Consider the following 21,471-nt stretch of genomic DNA (forward strand, 5'->3'; position numbering starts at 1 on the left):
GAGAAGAGCGAGGCTGAAAATGAGGCTGAGGTTTGGAAGCAAAAGTTCAAGGAATTGGAATCATTGACGTCACTGCTGCGAAAGAGTTTGGTTTTGAAAAGTGCAGAACAGCCATTTGATGGGAAGAAATCTGATGGGAATTGTCATATTGTAGCTTTTGGAAACAAAGCAAGTGAAGCAATTGAATCAAAAGATGGATCACACGTTGAAAACACCTTGAATGACATGAGAGCCATAGCCAAAGCAGTAGGTTTCATGGGTTCTGGATCTACTCTGATTTCCCCTGGTAAAGGTGCTGGAAATCTTCAATCAGCAGGTAATGATGATTCTTTGATCCCCTATTCTAGGTTTAATATTTTCTCATCCGAGTGATGCCAGCTTTAGGAAGCCAAGTGCATTTCAGTTGTCAATAAATAGAATGGATTCACCTCTATATCTATTAGATCTTACATGCATCGTTCTTTAGAACATGAGACTCATTTGCACATAGAGGTCATAAGCATTTACTTACATTGTATCTGATATTTAGTAAGTACTCAGTAATATCCTTGTTTCTATCCTTTTTCTTTTCAAACACAAGCATACCTGTTATTACAGGAAAATAATAATTTGCTTAAGAAGAAAATTAATTTATTTCTGATTGAGGGGCAATAGGTAGGACATCATAATCTTTATCTTCCATTTTGGTGTTTGATTTGGTGGCAGGGACACCTTTTAGTGACACACCTTGTAAGCATTTCACTTCTGATGAGGGAGATTATAGCAGATTGCAGAATAGTAAACAAGTTAAAAGACATCTGGGATTTCAAGAGGAAAGAAGCCCAAGTAAACAGATGGCTCCATCTACTCCGAATGGTGCTAAACCTGCATCAGTCAGCATAATTGATATTCATGATAGTGATGATGAACCTGATTTGGCCCCGTTTACAAGTAAGCAGGAATACAGTAAGGGTAACATTTCAAACAATAATGAACTAGACGGAACTGTAGGTAGTGGGAAGCAAAACAGGACCATTGGTGGTCAGAAGCTAGAGGAACAAGTGGGTAGTTGTGAAGATAATGTTCCATTTATTTCAGTTTCCAAAAGAAAACGAGCCTTGAATATTGTTACTAGTGACACAGAGATTGACGATGATGATAATGTTCCAATTGGTAGACTCTGGAGGATGCGTTGTGAGGAAGTGGTTTCTGACCAAACAAGCACCAAAGCCAAAGGTTGTCCAGTGGCTGCTATCCCACCAGGGATTGATAATGTCAGAAGTACTGTAACTCCGCGAAAACGGAGACTAGTATCACTGAGACAATCTGAAAGAAAAAGTGAGGTCAAAAATTACTCTAAGAAGACCAGTGAAAATGAATGCTGCAAAGGAATCACTAAAACTGAGGATGTCGAAGCTGACAGTTCAGAAGCATTTGGATCAGATAGTGAGAGTGATAGTCTGAATGGATTTATTGTTGATGACTCTGCTATCGCTGATGGTGACAATGGCTGTAGTGAGTCACAAGGTGGTTCTGATTGCAACAATGCTCATAGTGGGTCAGAAGATGTTTCAAGTGGCAGCAGTGCATGCAGTGGCTCAAAAGATGTTTCAGATGATGAAGTGGACTTTGATGTGATTCTCTCTCAACTTAAAAGGAACAAGGATCATAAATCAGATTGGAAGTTTGAGGGAGAGCTGCTTGCAGCCTTTGGCAAGGATCTGGAACTGTGCATGAAGGCTGTATGTGCTCTCTACCGGCAGCAAACCTCAGGGGAGAAACTTTGGAAGTCAACGTTCTTACAAAATCAGAGAGGTTTTAGTAAATTTGATGCCCACAGGTGTGGATTTGAATGTTTATGGTCATTAATAATATCTGTTAACAAGGGTTTGAAAATGTTCACTTGTACGTTGAGATACATTTGCATGCTTGCTTCAACACATGGTTTCATAATGTTTTACATTTTAACTATTTAGGAGATGCATAACATTTTTGCCTTTAGTTTTTTGACAATTTATTATAGGATTTTTTCTTTCATGCAGTTTTTGTTCCTTTTCTATCCTAAGCTAATTGGTAAAATGATGTAATACCTAAAATAAAACAAAATATCCCTGCTTCCAGCATTAACATTCACCATGGCTGAGGCAATAGTTCTATGGTTGCCGCACTTCATCTTTAAAATTTAGGAGACCATCACGTAAATATAGTTTAAAATTACGTACTTTTCCAGCAGCTGACTTGTAATTGCTGGAATTTCTGTTGTGTCTTGCAGGGGCTGTACTTTGGCAGAGTTTTTAACTGATGGTGATCCACAAGGTGATCTAAAGAAATCTGTGAGGGAGTTGCAAGCATATGATTCAAATGCAGTTGAGCTGTGCAGGGATTTGGCAACCCGCTATTCTAAGCAGCTGTTTGAGATCTACAACAGCAAAGAAGATCCTTATTTTCGGCCTTCAGGTTGCCCCGCAACAAATTAATTCAAAGATGACTCAAATTGAAAACCAGGGAATGTTGTTTTTGGTAATTTATCCATTCTCTGCAAGGTACGAACCCGGTATCTTCTACTGTTGCATGAACATATGTAATATAGCAAAGCACATAACCAGCTTGCATCAGCAACTTTTTGAATGTCTGTGTGGAACATAGGGCATATTATATATAATCTTAATCTTGTATTTAATAGTAGGTTACAAGTTTTGGTTTCTGTTGTTTTTCGCCAACGACGTTGGCTATATGTTGATAAACATGTTAGAAGTCTCTGCAAGTAGGCAGCTACATTTCAATCAAATAATGATGTGTTTAGCATTGTCAAAAGCTGCAATTTGAGGGCTAATCACAATGCCAATGCTGATTAGTTAATATCACAAATAGGTTTAAGTGGCGGAGCAAATTGCTTTCGGCGCATTTATAACTGCTCTTTATGGAATCATATCAACGAATAGAAGAAAGAAAATGGTAAATGCTATTGCAGTGATCATGAGTCATGCCTTGGAATAGTATGTAAGACAACTTTATTAAATCGTTGGATCAAACAGATGTAGAGAAAGATCCTTCTGGGGGGTGAATGAACTAAATTGTAAAACAAATCGCAGCGATTTGTTATTACTATTAATTTATTGGCTAATGATGAGTATTGGGTCTTAAACCATGGCGAACTCTAATGGTATGCTATATCGCGCAAAATAAAATCATTGGATGACACGACTTTCTGCCGAACTTGGTGGACGAAGTAGCTAACAATAACTCCTAAGAAATTGAGTGGGGTAAAGTTACGCCAGGCCAGGGAAGTTTCGATGGCCAGAATCCAGAAATGCTTTTAATGTAACGTTATAGAAATTAAAGCTCAGGCAATAGCTAGATTCCAAGAACGATTAGAATGCGACCACCAAGAAGGAACTGAAACGCTTAGTTTTTCCTCACAATTTATGTACGCGACGATGCAGATAACTACCCTTCACCTACTGCGCTCTCAGTCTCTCTAAGGGGGACAGATGGAAACGGTATCATTCGAAGTGAATGGAGGGGCAAAGAGCGAGAAGGGGAGAGAAAGACGTCGTGGGTGTTATTTCCAAATCCCACTGCACTACTCCAGGTGCAGTAAAGCAGATTAGGAATGCATGCCAGAATAGAAGCTCGACCTCCTTTTGTCTGAATATGGACTCCGTGTTATTGGGAACGTGGAGGACAAGAGGAAATTTGCCATGGGGCTTGGGAGCTTTCTTATGGGCCGCCTAATAGGATAGGATACTACCCACCTAAGCCATTTGAAGCAGTGCACAGATATCAGCATTCAGCATAGTAGATTAAGGTGCTGAGGAAGCCCTTAGCCTTTGCGAGTCTGTCACGGCCAGACGTACGTCCTTGGGTGATCGAGTCCAAGTATGTTTCTAATATTTCACAATGTTTTCAAGTGATACATCAATCAAATAAACTACGCGCCTTGTGTTATAAGTCTGAAAGAGAATAATAATACCGGTAGCTATGATTTCTCTTCCTCTTTCTTTAATCCTGGCCCTTGTCAATTCATTCATTGGTTTCAAGATAGATGAGAGGGTATAGATATGCTTATATGTATATAATTCCATTTTTGAAGGGCTTTTTTAGTATATATATATATATATATAATCATCAAAGCATAAAATTGATGACGATGACATCTCATAGGCATATTGTGTCAAACAAAAATAATAATTATTTAGTTTTATTTTTTATTTTCTCTAATTATTAACTTCACAGAATTGATTTCTAATTATTTTAAGCAATGAGTAGTAAAGAAAATAAAAAGAAATAACTGTTTTCACAAAGACCGCAACTTATATATTACTAGCTCACATTTCCAATCAGAAAGATATCTATCAAGTGGAGGAATATCTTTTATTTGTAAGTTCATGATATATCTCATTTTTTATTAACGTGAAATACGTGATATTTTATCTTACTGTATTTTTTATAATAGGTTTATTGTATTGGATTTTTCATTCATAAGAATAAATATTTATCTTAATTCGAACTTATCTCACTCAATTGTGTAATGGTTTGATTGTATTGAATTTTTCATTCATAAGAATAAAGACTTATCTTAATTCGAACTTATCTCAATTCTGATATATATATCACATCAATAAAAAGTTAAATAAGTTATGATTTTAGATGTTAAGCGTTCAAATTTCCAACCAAAAAAATGTGAAAGAATGTTCTTTATTTATAAATTTAAGTAGAGGCAGGGGAACGGGGCTAATAGAGAACCCTCCCCCGCTCTCCTAAATTAATTTTATTTTTATATTTTAAAAATTTTATAATTTCGTTTCTAAATATTGAATTTTTAATTTTATCTTCTCAAACTTGAAATCCTGACTCCTCCACCTAATTCAAAACTATCTTATCTTTACTAATATGAAACACATAACATATATACATGTCAACTAAATTAAAATGCCATGTAAAACTATATATCTATGTGAAAGCTAATTATCTTGCATAGTTAGCATTAAAATTATGAATTTATGTTAAACTACAAGTAAAATATATAGTAATGTCTTTCATGATCCTGTTGGGTAAGGAAGCCAGCCGTTAACAACTGTTAATTGTTAGGTATAAAACTTATGAATGGTGGGAATAACATTATATTTTTTGCAAGACATACCTCCGTCTTTGTTGTCCATTTGTTCTTTCCTTTATTTTTTTTTTGTAAAAACATCCATGATGAGTAGTAGAAGAAATGCTTTACACCACTAGCAAATATTCAAAATTTAGAATATTCCAATCAAGCTTGTGCATAAACCTTTACACTGCGAGACAGTTAAACCAACATCAAAAGATACCTAGTTCTTATACAAAATATATCACAAATTATATTTAAAGTAAATGGAAATTGGAAGATATTCCATTCTGGCAAGAATTGATCAAGCGGAAAACAGCCTGTTCTGTCATGTTCTCTCTCCAAATACAGCTTAGAATTATTACAGGCAACAAAAGCCAAACCCAAGAATTAATAAACAAAACAAGGCAAAATAATATAGTATATTATTATAAAAAAATAAAAAAGAGAATGGGAGAGTAACATGGGACTGTGGGTTCCGGCCTAAAGTTGCGGCAAATTGGGCCATAACATTCGCACCTCACTCTCTTGAGTTGGAAGCCAATTCCTTCAAAACGCTATAAAATGGTTTTCCTCCCCATATTGCCATTCACCACCTTGCCTCTTCTCTCGCTCTGCCTAGGCTTCTCTACATCTTCTCTGGCCTTTTTCTTTTAATTTTCTCTTTCTTTCTTTCTCTCCCTCGCTATATTCTGTATTCCGTCGGGAGAGAAAGGGAGAGACAAAGAGATTAGTATTGCTTATTTGCAGGAGATATAATTTGTCCAAGAACAGAGGGAAAAAGGAAGGAAGTAGAAATAAAAACAAAAAGATGGCGGTTCCAAGGATTTCTTTGGGCTTTTTTGCTATCATTGCTATCATTTGCGCCATTATTTTGCCGGTGGCTCAGGCGCAATCCACCGCTCCCGCTCCCGCGCCCACAGGCGATGGTAACTGCGTCCTAACCCTTTGTTTTTCTTTTATATATATATATATACCTTTCATGTTATTGCATTTGTATGTTATAATTGAATACTTAATCATTATGAAGAAAAACTGCATGCTAGAAGATATATATAAAAGAAAAACATTATCGAAGAAGGAGCAATTCTTCTTCTTTGTGTACTTGTTTGGTGCTTTGAACTCTCTCAGGAAAACCATTAATATGAATATAATTTCTAGCGTATCAATTCTTGTTGGTTTCCTTAATATCATTATATCCATATCTAGAGCAAAGAAGATTGTGAATATCAAACCTTCAATTCTCTAAAAAAGGGTCACACGTCATATTATACTCTATACGTGCATATAAGTAAGTTGATTATGAACATTAATTTTGTATTGCTATTTTGTTTGCAGGCACCGCCATTGACCAAGGAATTGCATATATTCTAATGTTGGTGGCTTTGGTACTCACATACCTTATTCACTAATTCGCCAGCACGTTGCCATAATCAGTCACATTTTGCTAAATATTTTTTTTTTGCCGGTTTAAATGTTGATGATGAGGAACAACACAAAAGCAGCAGCGAGAATACTAATTCAATGGCAATGGTGTGCAGCGTAGTTAGGCACAAGCTATGGGGGAGAATTTGTAGGGATGGAGGAGATTTCATTTCATGTACGTTTGAAGATTAAATATTCTGTAATGATATTCTCCACTCGGATCGTGCTTGTCATTTCCTATATTATGTCCAGTCTTTTTGGCTATTCTCTTTGAGGCTAATTTACTTTGTCCATCCTATCTTTGCCTTTAGCCATAATAATAATAATAATAATAAAAAGATTCCTAATCAGGCCTCCTTTCATTTCAAGTTAATTCTGGCTGGATGAATGCCGTATTCCTTTGGATTTAGTGAACTACAACTGGGGCTATATTTGAATCATGGATATTTTGAAGAGAAACGAAGAAACAACCTCAAGCTATTAAAAAGAAAACACTTTTATTCCCTTTTGAATAAGAAAAATGGATCTCCACTTTACACGGTTCATTTTCTTATCCATTTTCACGTAGGGTTTGTTTTACTTCAAATTTTTTGTGTGCCACATTTTATATATTTTCTAACGAAAAAGTTCAAGATCTGCACTCTTGACAATTTTCCCTCATTTCCCACAAACCCGGTAATTCTAGCCTTGCTCCCACTCTCCGGCGAAACAAGACATATTTCATACTAGGAAATAAAATAAGTTGCAAGTTGCACTCCAACGAGTAAGACCAGTCTCGTGTATTGTAAGGTAAAATAGTCCCCTTAATTTTCATTGCAAGGGGGTAAAATTAATAGAACTGAGACCATCTCAGCAAAAACAATTAACTAAAGGAATCAAAATTTTCGCTCAACTTGAGCAGTACAAACAGAGTAACATGAACAGCAAAATTGTTGAAGAAAGTAAAACTTATGTGCTACCGTGCTTGTGAAGACCGAGATGAGGATCTACTGCAAAGGAAACCGCTTGTTATTACCAACAACCTATGGTATCATCGCAACGTTAAACCATGAGATGTAGAGAAAAGGATGTACACCACCAAAATTGCATATCATCAGCAAGCTACGTTACCCACAGAAGGATTTAACTTGCCCCCTAACTTTTAAGTCCTACTCTATGCCAGGTCACCAAACATCGATAAGGAAGCAAATGTTTAGTAGACCAAAAGCTTGGGGATCAGCTCTTGTTTGTCATGACGTTGCATAATGGTTATGTAGGGCATACTTTACTACTTCATAAAACGAAACCACAATCCCAACTGAAGGGCCTGCACGACCAACACGAGGACCAGCTCCTGTAAAAAGTCCCCTCATCCCTCCATCCCTGTTCCAAATAAGATATGGTTAGTAAGGAACAACTCATCCCAAATGATACATACAAGCAAGTTTTGAGTCAAATCCTATCAACATGATCAGTTCTCACACATAATGCAGCACTGTCAAAAGTATATTATGACAAGATATAACTCAACCAAGAAGCACAACCAAGCAACAAATAAAAATAATTCAAATTCTATTAACAAGAAAAATTGCTTCTGAAGAATAATGCTATCCAAGCTAGATACTTCAGAAAGAAATAACTGATTCCAAAAGTAATACTATAATCAAGTAACTTTGACTCCTATCCTATTAAAAGATATAATTATTTTTCAAGCAAACTGTTTTCTACTAGAGCCCATGAACAACTTATTATTAAAAGTCATAGGGCAAGTTTGAGACTTGGGGAATTGTAACCAGGTCATTTGCAACAATATCATCTCCACCAAAGAAGCCTAATTTAATTTACAAACAGGGAGAAGGAAAGATACCTCCAAACTTCCATCAGTGTCTGCCGTGTTGTCATTCGCAATGCCCTCACGGGGTCCTTCTGAAGACAAAGATGGCACATTAGAAAATAGTATTGACCTAAAACAGCATGTACACTAAGTCTAGTTCATATCCCACTTCTAAACTACTTCTTAGGATAAATTACCACTCAATAAATACTGAAAGTAACTACTAATTAAGTAATACTTTAATATATATAACAAGAAAGTCAACGTGCAGCTAACATTAAGAATCATCAATTAGCTTTTGAAAGAGAAAAACCTCTATCTGCCTTCGAGTTTTAACAACATCTAGAGGACAGGTAGCAGCAGCAGCAAGGCTTCCAGCAACAAACCCAGCAGAAAAGTTTGCCCCGAGGACAGTAGCCACATTGGATTCTTCACCCACCAAACCCAGAAGTCTTCTCCTGATCTGCATACACAAACAGACACCGGTACCAAGCACTTCAGTTGCATGGCATGTGATCACTCAAAAGTGCCCATGTTTTTTTCCTAAAAGCCATATTGCTAGTGGTGGGAAGGGGCAGACAACTATAGGAGTTCTAACAAATGAAAACTCACAGGTTCAAGAGTTGACCAACAAATTCCAGAGAAAGGAACATCACGAGCAAGCTGCGCTCCCATGCCTGTCCATAAGACGCGATAGCCTTGCACTGTCAAGGGAAACATCAGAAAATCAGGGTTAGAATTTTGGGGGCAAAAATAAAGATTTGTTATATGCAATATGACAACAAAAAATGCAACCTGACAATTACGCTTCCTTTCCCAATGGAAATGAATTACAGTAACTTCTATCTAAGAACACTATTCTTTGAGCACAGCAAAAAATATCATATTTATTTTTACAAAAATAACTGGTTTAGCTGATTTATGCAGTGAGCTTTTAGCATGGAAGAATAATTGCACTAAAATGAAAAGTAAAAACATCACTAGTTTATCCATATGGCTTCACCAAACATAGTCAAAGCATAAACATTTTGTATTGCCCCAAACTGCTCATAGAAGACTCCAGCTATCAAGTTGGCATGTTATGCAATCTACAGATGAATGTATTAGCCTAGACCTGATACATACCATACTTCCAAAGTCGCTAAAGTCCCACAATAAAATTAAAGCTTACACCTTATACACAGTTTATCAATGTAATTTCTGACTCTGAAACTACAGAGGAGTTTTCTTAAAGTCTATGTTGTAAACATCTTGTATTTAGTAAGAACTTTCATTAACCTCATGACAATTGCCAACCAATGGGTCATGAAAACTTGAACAGAAATGAGTAGGTCAAAAGTAAACATCAATGATAGATTTACATACTTTTATATGACTAGTACATAGAAAGTAGAAAGACAAGAATCACAAAAAATTCTATATCCCAAAAACTGAAGCATTTAAAATGTTTAAAAAGGGAACAATAACTAGAAACAGGTATTCTGCAGATTAACTTACAACTGCTCTGAGGGTTTGTGCCCTTAACATTGGAGATGACTCCTAGAAGGGTACTAAAAACTCCAGGAGGTTTCTTCCCAATTTGAGTCTCCTTAAATGCCTGTGATTAGAACAGAAAACTGAAACGAATTAAAAGATAATATCAAAAAGGTACCTATTAAATTTATAAACTTATTTACAATTTTTCCCTCATCTTTTGTTTAAAAAAATGCCAAGGAATAGGAAAATATTAAATTTTAAAAGTTAAAAGATAAGAAACCTATTTTGACCAAAAAGGAAAAAAATAATAACATTAAATAATGGTAGTACTGATGCAACCACTTCTATGATATTAACAACAATTATAAGGATAAGTATACGCATTAATATCAAAATTACCTGCATGCGTGTTCTAGCAAGTTCAATAGGGTAGCATGTTGCACAAGCTAATGACCTTGCCAAAGAGCCTGCAACCAAAGGGACATAGGGTGTTGCACCGGGCAAATATTGTGCTGTAAGCCCCTCCATCCAGTTGCGGAATATGTCATAGCAAGGAAGATAGATCCCCACCTGTATAGAAATGTGAGCGACCATCAGAAAAGCTTGATTATTATTTAATACAGGATGTCTGTATCCAAAATACTTTCTCTGACTGCAGAATGCTCCCTAACTAAAAGGAGAACTCACCGTAGGTACAGCCAAAGCCAGACCTGCATTTGTCCCCCTCCACAGCCTAGAAAATCCCTCCTGCAAAAACCTCTTTTGTTAGGCAGTTGAAAATAGTAGAAACACAAAGAAAAGCGCATAAAGAACCACACTCTGTAACATGGTTTGTTTTAGGTTATTACAACAATCGTATCCACAAGCTACAAGATGACTGTATTCCAACACCAACCTGACGTATAATCTTGTTGAAGACATCTAATGTTCCTTTGTACTGAAAACAATCAGGAGGACAAAGTGCTACAGTGCCATGAACTCCAGCACGTGTACAGGATGGTGAACATCTTAAATCAGCAAACATCTAATCCAAACGTAGACAAAAGGCAAAATTAAGCACAATTCTAACACAGCGCAGAACAATAAACAAAAGATTAGAGCAGCCAAAACAAGAATTACTTTCTGAAAAAATAAAAAGCGAGGAAATAGCATTGCACTCGTACCGTGTTTGGTCCAAAATATGCCATTCGACCAATAAGATTACTTAGCGGATGCGAGTAAGGAACTCCAGCAGCCTGAGCTTGCAACCTTGTCTGTTGATTGCAAGAAAACTTAGTACGAATGTCTTTAGCATATAAAAGCAATTTTTTTTTTTTAAAAGGCAACAATCAATCCAATGAAAATCCAAACATCGACCTAGCAGGCAACCAAAAGTAAATAAAAAAAATCGTGCTGATCATCATTACCTTGGCAACGTCGAGAGGATTAACGATAATTGCGGATAAAAAGGCGGCACCGGCAGCAGAGAAAGCTCGCTCTCCAATCCCTAGATTCGAATCGGGCTTATTGTTACTGTGCTGGTCCCGAGGAGCACCGAATTCGCTCCCATCTCTATCGGTTATCATCGGTTCCGTGATGGACAAAACATGACCGTTAATCTCAAGTCCTGAAGATTGCTCCGAACTCGTCCATAGATACTGTGTTCGTCGCTCTGTTTCCACCATCTTTATTTCTTTTTATTCTTCTCTCTAGAAAATCGATCAAATAAAAGTGTGAAAACAGAATCAACGACGGATTGATTCTGAGATGATTAATATTAGGACATTTTTATTGACTTTCTTGGGGAAAAAGAGGAAATTGAACCAATTTTTCCAAGTTCCTTGGGGAAGAGGGAAAAAAAAGACTTAAGAAAGGAGTGAAGAATGCTTACCAGAATAAAAGCGAGAGACGCACAGAACCCTTTAACCTTAGGCCACGTTTGGGAGACTTCTCGAAAACGACTTTATCTTCTTTTTGGAGATGGTTAAAAAAAAACAACAGTTTTATCAGATTTTGATCAAAAGCAAGGAAAGTTCTATTTTCACTAATGATTTGCTCTGTGTTGGTGCAACCAGCCAATCACTGGCGGAGTGGTTAAAGGGGGAAATTAGTGAAAATAGAACTGGCCGAATCCTTGAAAGAAGGTATAGAAAAGCAAACAGGACCTTAAATTTGAGTTGATGAAACGTTTTGCGGTTAGGTATTCTAGGGCTTTCTATTCTGTGCTTGAAAGGAGGCGCGACTCGCGTTGAGTCGGGCGTTCTAAACGGCGAACGGTAAACCCTAAACGTAGCACCAGTAAAAGAATAAGACCGGTAAACCGTACTAAGCTGATTTACCTAGAACAACATTAAATAGCAATAACATTAATTTATAAAATTTTTACAAAAATTTTAAAAAAAGTGCCAATATTATAGGTATTATAATTCTATTTGAATTGAAACATTCCATATAAATCCATAATAAATAATATTAATATTTTTACTAAAAAAATATAATACTCAAATAAATTTTTAAATTATTTAAAAATATTTAAATAAAATTTTTTTATTACGTACAATTAAGTCGAAATGTTTGTATTTTAGATCAAATATATTCTTATGATTAATAATTGATTGTTATTAATTCAAAATATCATTTGTCATTTTATATTCATATGATATTGTCATAACTTATTATATCAAATTAATATGTTATGTCATTATCAATTATGATATGTTAACATGTCATATTATCATTAATTATAATATGTTAGTATACCACATCAGTGATGCCTAACATAAAAATGATGAATAAAATTTTGACTAAGTCAATTATTAGTTATAAGATTTTAATTGACTTAAAATAAAAGTAAAAAAATTTATTCTACTTAAAATAAAAGTATAAGAGCTTAATTGAATGTAATAAAAATTTAAAAATTTATTTAAAGGTTAAATAATTCGAGGACACTATTAGATATTATGTCAAATAAAAAAAACAATTTTATTACTATGATGGCATATTAAAAACAATGACCAAAACTTTTTCATAAAACAATTAGTGAGACTTATGCGAATTCAAATAAGTATAATTTCTTTTCATGTTCTCAATTAGACAATTACACATAAATTTGCAAATCTACAACTTTATTTACCTTTGGCCAATTGTGCTTAGGCATATAATAAAAAGATTTAAGGTTGTTAATGGATAGGATACTCTAAAATTTTATGATATCTTATTCCAAACTCTATCAATAAGTAAGATATTTAAACTCTACAATTATTTATTTATTTTTGAAATTTCGTATATGAACTCAGAATCTTAATATTGTACTTCCTACCTATTAATTACTCAAACTCATTTAATTACGTGATGGTGCAAAAAATTAATTTTATTATCTTAATTACTTGAGATTGTGAATCTGTACTTGTATAAGATAATAATTATATTGTATAATTTTTATTAATACAATTTATTAATAATTAAATTTATAAAAATAAATAAATATTAAATAAAAATTTAAGCAATAAATTAGTTTAAAAAAATTCAAAATAACAGCTTAAATAATACTAAATAAATAAATAAACATTCATAATCAAATTCAAATATCATGTATTTAGGAGGTAATATTCGAATCCTATATGAACTTAAAATAGGTACTAAACTTGCTACCCGTACCCACTCAAAACCCAAATATAAAATATTCATATACTATATAATTGAATAAAATGTCGTTGAATACCCCTTGGCAACCCTAAAAGTATTTCACCTCAATATATCAAAAGAATTTGTTAATCCAAAGTAATTAATTCCAACAGCCGGACAAACAAGAAACACGTGATGGAGTTTCAATCGAACACGCGTCCTTTTTTTTTCCAAAGTGGAAATACAAACATCTGGGACTTTTGCAATCAGCCGAATTTTTCGCAACCACAAAATGGTATATGGAATTAGAATGCGGTGCAAATGTCATGATTTTTTTTTCTTTTTTCTATAAAATGTCGTTTTAGCATTTAGGTGGTCCAATTTCTAAAACCAGTTTTCTATTTCATGAAGTTGAAGCCGGACTAAATGAATTTTATTATGAATCTAAAAAGTTAGAAAGAACTTGTTCGGCAATGTTGGCTTGAACTCCCATTGATGGACCCATACGACTTTCCCATTCCAATCCAAGCCCCAAAATTTTCCCCTGACTGAGCATGTATCATTTAAACCGGGACGGCTAGGTCGAGCGTGACGCGGCTCCGCCTAGCTTGACACCCGCCGTGCCAAGCACCGCTCAAATATAAGGGCTGAGGGTCTCGAGGCCCATTGGGCAGGCATATCGCAGCCCGTAATGAGTCCTTGGACGGCAGCACACTACAGGCGGCAGCACCATGTATTCAGATTTCAGGCCAACAGCCGATTCAGCACGACACAGATACCACAGAATACTACTTTTCCTTAGAGTCTGATGCTAACTAGTAGTTTCAACATTGATCCGTCAAAAAAGAGGTGAAAAGAAGATAAATTTTCTATGGGAAAATGACTTGGTTAATTTTGTTACTACAAAATTTTCAAACATTTTGGCCTTGAGGCAATATATCATAATCATAGGATTAATTGAACGAGTTAGTATCCATTGTTTTTCCCTTTTTCTTTCTTCCTTAACAAACATATTAAATTTGTGTGTTTACCTTCTTTATAAATATCTGCTTAGATTATCTTTGTCTGGATTCATGATTGTCCAACAATTAAAATTGACAATTGATTGTGGCATGTTCGTCTTCCAAATTAATGTTGGGATGTAGGTATGACAAGAGAAAAACTACACAAGCAGATTTGTGTAAAAGGCCTGGTGGCCAGGATTTATAGACGAATGGAAGAACGGATCCTTTAAAATTTTGAAATCTACAGCGGCATATTCCAGCATTCTATCTATCATAATTAACCTGAAATGCTGGACAAGAAAAGAAAGACAACAAAGAAGAACAACATGCTTCCAAACAAAGCAAGCATTTACGTTCTTGTTGTGAAAATCATTTTTTGTCATTTCATATGCAGTAATCAAAGTATCTCATACGAGTTAATCTTACTATATATATATATATATATGTGTGTGTGTGTGTTATCTAGGTTTCCTTTTTAAAAAATAATTGCAGGTATACATAGAACTTATCATAAACCTGATTATGACCCTGTATTATTGAAAATAATACTGGTATGAAAACCACTCGGTCGTACTTAATTGCAAGGAAACAGCATACTTTCAACTTGCAAAATGCAAAAGATATAATTATATTCCCATAAAATTGACAGCTGCTGCAAACCATTATCTCTTGATGCCACTACACAGGAAAAAAGAAAAACTAGTAGTAAAAATTTTGATGATAATGAAAGGGGAAAAGAAAACCAATTAACCTTGTTCTCTGGACGAATTAATTATCAAGTTTAGCTCCATAACTTGGACATGTTGTTTCTTTGGTGCAGCAAGTTATAGAATTGTACCATATGCCCGAGAAACCAAATTAAAGTTTAATTATTGATGTCGAAATGCATGAGAGCATTGGATGTCAAGATCGCTGGATCTAATTATGAATTTCCTAGGGGATCAAAATGAGGCGATAATTCGTTAATGTCCCTATTTGATTAGCATATCCCTTCACTCCCCGAAGCTTGCAGAATATCCTCTCTCAATTCCTTGTTCTTACCCCAAAGCCTTGGTAACAACGTTTTTAGTCTTTTATTGTTATTGCTTTAATAGTTTCCTATATAAAATGAGCCAACAAAGACGCAAAACTCAGCAACCAGGGAGGAGCTAAGCAGAAGCTCAACCAAAAACAAAAATGGCTTCAAACAATAATTTAGCAGTGCTCCAAGCTCTTGACACTGCTCGCACGCAATGGTACCATATAAAAGCTATTGTCATCGCTGGCATGGGTTTCTTCACAGATGCCTATGATCTCTTTTGCATCACCGCCGTGTCCAAACTCTTGGGCCGCCTTTATTACTATGATCCTGATCATAGCGACAATCCGGGAAAGCTCCCTCAAAACGTTAACAACTTTGTTACTGGCGTAGCCTTATTTGGAACTCTTAGCGGCCAACTGGTATTTGGTTGGCTCGGTGACAAACTAGGTCGCAAAAAGGTGTACGGGATCACTCTCATCCTCATGGTGATTTGCGCCATTTGCTCGGGTCTATCGTTTGGGTCCACCGCGGAATCTGTGATTGGAACACTTTGTTTCTTTAGATTTTGGCTGGGTTTCGGCATTGGTGGCGACTATCCTCTTTCTGCCACAATTATGTCTGAATATGCTAACAAAAAAACCCGTGGCGCATTCATTGCCGCCGTTTTTGCCATGCAAGGTGTGGGGATTATATTTGCTGGGTTAGTCTCCCTGATTCTTTCAGCAATCTTCCTTAAGCGCTACCCAGCGAAGTCATTCAAGGCAGACCCAATCTTCTCCACTCAACCTGAAGCGGATTTTCTATGGCGGATTGTGCTGATGTTCGGTGCCTTACCAGCTCTTTTAACATACTATTGGCGGATGAAGATGCCCGAAACTGGTCGTTACACTGCCCTTATCGAAGGAAATGCCAAACAAGCGGCGGCTGATATGGGTCGGGTCCTTGACATTGAACTCGACGCAGAAGCAGAAAAGCTTTCCCAGTTCAAGGCGGCAAACCAGTATCCATTACTGTCCCATGAGTTTTACATACGCCATGGGCGCCATTTGTTAGGTACCATGAGCACATGGTTCTTGTTGGATATTGCTTTCTACAGCCAAAACCTAACCCAAAAGGACATTTTTCCCGCTATGGGCCTCACCAAATTGGCTCCTGAAATTAACGCTATCGAAGAAGTCTACGAGACCTCACGAGCCATGTTCATCGTTGCTTTGCTCGGTACATTCCCAGGTTACTGGTTCACCGTCCTTTTCATAGAGAAGATTGGCCGCTTCATCATCCAACTAGTGGGCTTCTTGATGATGTCCATCTTCATGCTTTTGCTGGGCGTCAAATACGAATATCTCAAGGAAGAAAATAAGTTGTTATTTGCAGCTCTCTATGGGCTAACGTTCTTTTTTGCCAACTTTGGCCCCAACAGTACAACCTTCGTGCTCCCCGCCGAGCTGTTCCCTACCCGGGTGAGGTCTACTTGTCATGCGCTGAGTGCAGCGTCTGGGAAGGCTGGGGCCATGATTGGGGCTTTCGTGGTTCAATCATATACCTTGAACCAAAGTGTCAGCAACATTAAGCGTGCCCTCATGGTTTTGGCCTTCACAAATTTGTTGGGATTCTGCTTCACATTCCTGGTGCCAGAAACTAAAGGACGGTCTTTAGAAGAAATTTCAGGCGAGGATGGCGGCGCCCAGAATGAGACTCAGATGGCAGCCAGGCGATCGGTTACTATGCAAGGAAGCGGCCGCTTGGAAGTTATTTGAAGCAATAGAAGGGTAAGTTATTAGCTTTGGATGATGATCATACGATTAGCAAGCCAGTTGTGAAGTGCGAAGATATAAAAACACAGTTGAATAAGTAGGCCAAAGGCGACAGCCTTTTGCCTTGTTTTTGTTTGGGTTTTAATTTTTGCCTGTCTATGAATAAGAACCGCAACCGTTGTTCTCTAGGACACTGTACCAAATGGCGACTCTGTTTTTCTCCCAGTAAGCGTGAAAATTGTGGAAACGTAAACATGGTTAAAGGCAAATGGAAGTTATCTCCTTGTCACTTGTAATCCTGGTTACCTCCTCGTTTCTATTTATTGAAGAAAGAAATCTGTTTCAAATTGTAAACTAGAGGGAATTTCAATTTCCCGCCACTAAAATATAAAAAATCAGTTGAATTTCGATTTTTGACTGTTAAAAAAACTTTTACCGTGCCAGGAGGGTCCACCCTAGCAAAAACCGCACTGGAAATAGTCAAATCTTCCAACGCCTTGGGTAACAGAAAGAGCGCTAAACCAAACCAAACCCAACCCTACCCTAGAAAAACAAATTCCCTCGCTGTACCTTCGCCTCACAAATGAAATGGGATATGGAGATCGAGGAAATCGAGGCAGTTCTGGAGAAAATCTGGGACTTACACGACAAGCTCAGCGACGCCATTCACTCGATTTCGCGAGCTCACTTCCTTAGCTCCATCAAAGCCCTCGGGAAATCCGACAAGAAGAAGCTCTACAACAACGCCGTCGGCGACGATAACCGGGCCGGGTTCGTGTTCGTGAAGGACTTTCGAATCGACGATAGTGAATCGGCCATTCAAGAGGCCAAGAGTCTTAATGCTATCAGAACCGCTCTCGAGAATCTCGAAGACCAGCTCGAAATTTTCCACGTTAGTAACTCCTTTTTTTTTTTTTTTTGTCTTTTTCCATTTCCAAAACCTGGTCGCGGATTTTGACTGGTTTTGGTGGATGTAAAAAAAAATAACGGAATGTAAATAGGATATTGATTTTGGTTGCTTAGGGTTGGTTCTATTTTGTTAATTTCTACAGTAAAATTGGAAATGTCTCAATTTAACCGAATGAAATGTCCTCTTGCTCTTTTAACGGGAAGTGAAAGAGTTTGCTTCTAGTTTTGCAAATTCAATTAAAGCTCTGTTTGATTGGTTGAGGAATAGAAGGGGAAGCCGGAAACGTTAAAAAAGAAACGAAAATGCGATTCATAGGTTTCTTATTCTTTTGAGTATGTAGTTTATAATTAACCAAACTATATTGTATAGAATGGATTGGTAAAAAATGAACGGCGAAAATGAACTTGTTGTTAGGGTTATATAGGGGACTGAGAGCATGGATTGGATTGAAAAGGAACAAAGCGAGGAAGGAATCATCTAGGCAATTGTTCAATGGTTGCGCATTCAAGCTTCCTTACATTATGGGTTCTTAGGAGGGAGCTTATGGTATGTGTGATATAGCTTAAGCTGAAATGAAGTTGCTATAGTTTTTGGGATTCTGGCGTCTGGAGAGAATGGTGAGATGATGAGGAGATATATTAGGATTTGGGAGTAGCATCACAAGATGTATGAAAGTTGGTCGAGATGGCTTATATGTGGTGCTGAGTGACATTGACATGCAGAAGCATTGTGTGAACTTTGTTGAAGTTGTTGTAACAGCAAAATGTAAGGGAAGAATTCATATGAGTTTTAGCGCTAGGAGATGCAAAAGTTTGCACCCAAGAATGGGTTGAGTCCTAATACCTTGGTTTAAAACCCCAAGTGACGAAACAGTGGGTAGGGATTCATTGTTTTTTTTGGAGGTGCTGTGGTGATCATTTTAAATTATCTGGCTTGTTTGCTTTTACAATTTATGTTGTGAAAGTTTTTGGGATGTCAATAATTAGCATGATGTATGGATCCCTTATATATCTTTTCGTTCTTTTTAACAGACGGTACACACACAGCAGCGGGCTGAGAGAGATGCTGCCATTGCACGATTAGAACAAAGCCGGATAATTCTTGCATTGAGATTGGCTGAACACCATGGTAAAAAGTACAAAGTAATTGATGAAACTCTAGCTTTTGTGGGAGATGTACATGATGCTAGCTGTTTTGTTTCACCTGAAAACCTTTACAGTACACCAGCTAGTCCATCTGGGGAGAATCTTGCATCACATGAAGGGAAGCGCTCTAATATACTAATCAAAGTTTTTGTTTCTAGCTGGAACTTTGCAAAGAAATCCCTGAAATTTGATCATATGGGTGGGATACTAAGCAATGCAGCTTTATTCGCAGTTAGCATGATAGCAATGCTGCATCTGCATCAGATTGCTTATACAGAGCATTCAGAGAAGCAAGAAGATGACATCAACAGGCACAGAAATGTGAGAAAAAATTCTCAACTAGGAGGGCCTTCATCCTATGATCGTTTGAACCACTTGGATGTGTTCTCGGCCCGGGGTTAAGGTGAAGACCAAAAAATTTGTTTACAAGTTTATTAAAGGATAGGAGACCAAGCTGTTTTTCAAATTTGAAGAAGCTTTGCTGTCTTTTGGATTCTTCCCATGGGAGTTTCCAAATTTTTCCTGAGTATGTTGGCAAAGAATTGGCCCCTTTTTTTTATGTATGTCCTAGTTGGAGCTGTTGTCAAAATGCTGATTGCCCTCGTTGGTATTGTTGTTGAGGCATATCATTGTAAGAAATGATAGTGAAGCAGGTAGTCCCAGTTTACAGAGTATTATCTTTTAATCTCATGTCAAAGTGTCTCTCTCTCTCTCTCTCTCTCTCTCTCTCTCACACCCTTTCCACCTGAATGTCTGATGCATGTCTGCTCGAGAAATTTTATTGTATTATGACAAATGAAACAATAGATTTGCATCAGCCCTGAGATTGTTGGAAATCTTTCAACCCTTATTTGTGTTTAGGCATATATTTCTGACCAATCTCCCTACGCATTGAGTTGTAATGGCCTTTTTAGGCCCCGTAATGTCGAATCACAGGACTGTAGATTCCATATTTTGTTATCCTGCCGAGCAGAAGGCTTTTGTTTGCTGGGGCAATATGGAAATTCATTGTACCTTTAAAACCCCAGTAGCGTGATTCTGCAGTGCTAAACCAATGCGTCGGACCCTGAACCAGTGTAACCATCTGGCATATGCTATCCGCAGGGTTACGGCGTGAAATGAATCTAGGCCATGCGCAAGGCAACATCCGATCAGAAAAGAAAATTTGGCCACAAAATTTGCAGGTTATTTATTTATTTATGTAAACACATGCATGATCTCAGGCCTTCTGTCCATTGCAGAGCAAGAAAGTGTTGGGACTAGGCAATTTGCTAATTGATATCTGCAAGTTTTGAGATGCAAAAACATCGGCACGCTCCTCCTCATGCCACATGGGTCCTCTGCAGACCTCACCCAAATTATTCATGTTTCCCACCAATTTGTTTTTTATTTTTCAAGAGAGTTGAGCCTAGCTTGCTTATATAAACCTTCAGCTTAACTTATTTACGGTAAAGTTACAATTTACATGACAGAAATTAATGAGGCAATTTCAAAATATATTTATATTTGGTGTATTCATACATCAAATATAAATATATTTTGAAATTGCTTAAGATTTTTCTCGACTTTTTCGACTTTATAATTTCTCCGTGCAATGACTAATTGTTGGGCCCAACAGTCTTTAATGCCAGTGCTCTGGGTTCGGAAAGATATTTTTTGCGAAAGTTGTAGATGGGCCACCATTTGTTAATTGTTAAAAGACCCATATAAAAAATGACCCTCCGAACTGAATCTGTCCTTTCTTTGGCCCAGCAATCTGGAATCATCATCTCAAATTCTCTATCCTCGCCGCAGGCGTGCTACCATGGCATTTCTCCTTTTCCACTTCTTTTCTTTGTATTTTTCCATTTTCCAGTGCTTGTGTCACTCTTAGATGGCTCTTTGAGTCAATTGTCAGCCCAACCACCCGCAGCATAATCTCTTCAGTATACTAAGATCAATCTAATTCATGGGCCAAGGTTCAATATATATCTGGTCAGCATGCTTTCCATGTATCAGATATTTCTTTCTAACCTTTTAATTCCAACAATGGAAATAAAAGAAAATAGACATGTTCCCCACGGGCAGTGGCCGTTAATGGATTTGCTTGCATGAAGTATTTCTATGAATATTATATATCCAATTCAATTCCAATTATGTGTCCTGAAGGATTTTACTATAGATTCATTCCCGCTGCATTATGGGGAAAATGTCTACAAAAGATTAAACAGGCAAGGAAAAAAAAAGGTCGTTTCCACACGTAA

The 21,471-nt window shown here is 36.9% G+C and overlaps 4 protein-coding genes across 6 annotated transcripts in view; 3 read left to right on the forward strand and 1 right to left on the reverse strand.

Moving 5' to 3' along the window:
* The window catches only part of LOC110411892 (uncharacterized), a 3,720-nt gene extending 1,056 nt beyond the window's left edge, over nucleotides 1-2,664 (forward strand). For both annotated transcript variants that reach the window (XM_021422254.2, XM_089784570.1), the window contains exons 2-4: nucleotides 1-316; nucleotides 706-1,819; nucleotides 2,252-2,664. The exon at nucleotides 1-316 is cut by the window's left edge. In XM_021422254.2, the coding sequence (XP_021277929.2) occupies nucleotides 1-316; nucleotides 706-1,819; nucleotides 2,252-2,456 (1,635 nt within the window). In that variant the 3' untranslated portion in view covers nucleotides 2,457-2,664. The remainder of the gene's footprint in view (nucleotides 317-705; nucleotides 1,820-2,251) is intronic.
* A 4,620-nt stretch (nucleotides 2,665-7,284) lies between these two features.
* Nucleotides 7,285-11,917, reverse strand: LOC110414537 (mitochondrial carrier protein MTM1). 2 transcript variants are annotated; one of them, XM_021425807.1, is made up of 11 exons: nucleotides 11,662-11,917; nucleotides 11,198-11,479; nucleotides 10,955-11,044; nucleotides 10,687-10,815; nucleotides 10,479-10,538; nucleotides 10,191-10,361; nucleotides 9,813-9,912; nucleotides 8,928-9,019; nucleotides 8,629-8,778; nucleotides 8,349-8,407; nucleotides 7,285-7,864 (listed from the first exon to the last, which is right to left on the reverse strand). In XM_021425807.1, the coding sequence occupies exons 2-11, from the start codon at nucleotides 11,453-11,455 to the stop codon at nucleotides 7,732-7,734; spliced, it is 1,242 nt and encodes a 413-aa protein (XP_021281482.1). In that variant the 5' UTR covers nucleotides 11,456-11,479; nucleotides 11,662-11,917; the 3' UTR covers nucleotides 7,285-7,731. The 2 variants fall into 2 exon arrangements, with proteins under 2 accessions (XP_021281482.1, XP_021281474.1); XM_021425799.1 differs by lacking the exon at nucleotides 11,662-11,917 and having other exon boundaries at nucleotides 11,198-11,651.
* Nucleotides 11,918-15,574: 3,657 nt separating this feature from the next.
* On the forward strand, nucleotides 15,575-17,432 carry LOC110417920 (low affinity inorganic phosphate transporter 4-like). Its single transcript, XM_021430523.2, has one exon. It carries the CDS (start codon nucleotides 15,575-15,577, stop codon nucleotides 17,174-17,176), a length of 1,602 nt encoding a protein of 533 aa, XP_021286198.1. The 3' UTR covers nucleotides 17,177-17,432.
* A 253-nt stretch (nucleotides 17,433-17,685) lies between these two features.
* Nucleotides 17,686-19,911, forward strand: PDV1 (plastid division1). The gene is made up of 2 exons (XM_021429073.1): nucleotides 17,686-18,065; nucleotides 19,115-19,911. Exons 1-2 carry the CDS (start codon nucleotides 17,757-17,759, stop codon nucleotides 19,628-19,630), a joined length of 825 nt encoding a protein of 274 aa, XP_021284748.1. The 5' UTR covers nucleotides 17,686-17,756; the 3' UTR covers nucleotides 19,631-19,911.
* Nucleotides 19,912-21,471: the final 1,560 nt, after the last annotated feature.

The sequence above is a fragment of the Theobroma umbraticum genome, unplaced genomic scaffold, assembly GCF_002168275.2.
Source record: "Theobroma umbraticum cultivar Fairchild unplaced genomic scaffold, ASM216827v3 scaffold_30.0, whole genome shotgun sequence".
NCBI classification, from domain to species: Eukaryota; Viridiplantae; Streptophyta; class Magnoliopsida; order Malvales; family Malvaceae; genus Theobroma; species Theobroma umbraticum.

Excerpts from the sequence above, each read along its gene's own strand:
- PDV1 (XM_021429073.1), top strand. The coding sequence starts at position 17,757 with ATGAAATGGGATATGGAGATCGAGGAAATCGAGGCAGTTCTGGAGAAA. Across the intron at positions 18,066-19,114 it reads ACCAGCTCGAAATTTTCCAC|ACGGTACACACACAGCAGCG; the intron begins GTTAGTAACTCC and ends TCTTTTTAACAG.
- LOC110417920 (XM_021430523.2), top strand. The coding sequence starts at position 15,575 with ATGGCTTCAAACAATAATTTAGCAGTGCTCCAAGCTCTTGACACTGCT.
- LOC110414537 (XM_021425807.1), bottom strand. The coding sequence starts at position 11,455 with ATGGTGGAAACAGAGCGACGAACACAGTATCTATGGACGAGTTCGGAG. Across the intron at positions 9,020-9,812 it reads CACAAACCCTCAGAGCAGTT|TGCAAGGCTATCGCGTCTTA; the intron begins GTAAGTTAATCT and ends TTCCCTTGACAG. Across the intron at positions 8,408-8,628 it reads AAACTCGAAGGCAGATAGAG|AAGGACCCCGTGAGGGCATT; the intron begins GTTTTTCTCTTT and ends CTTTGTCTTCAG.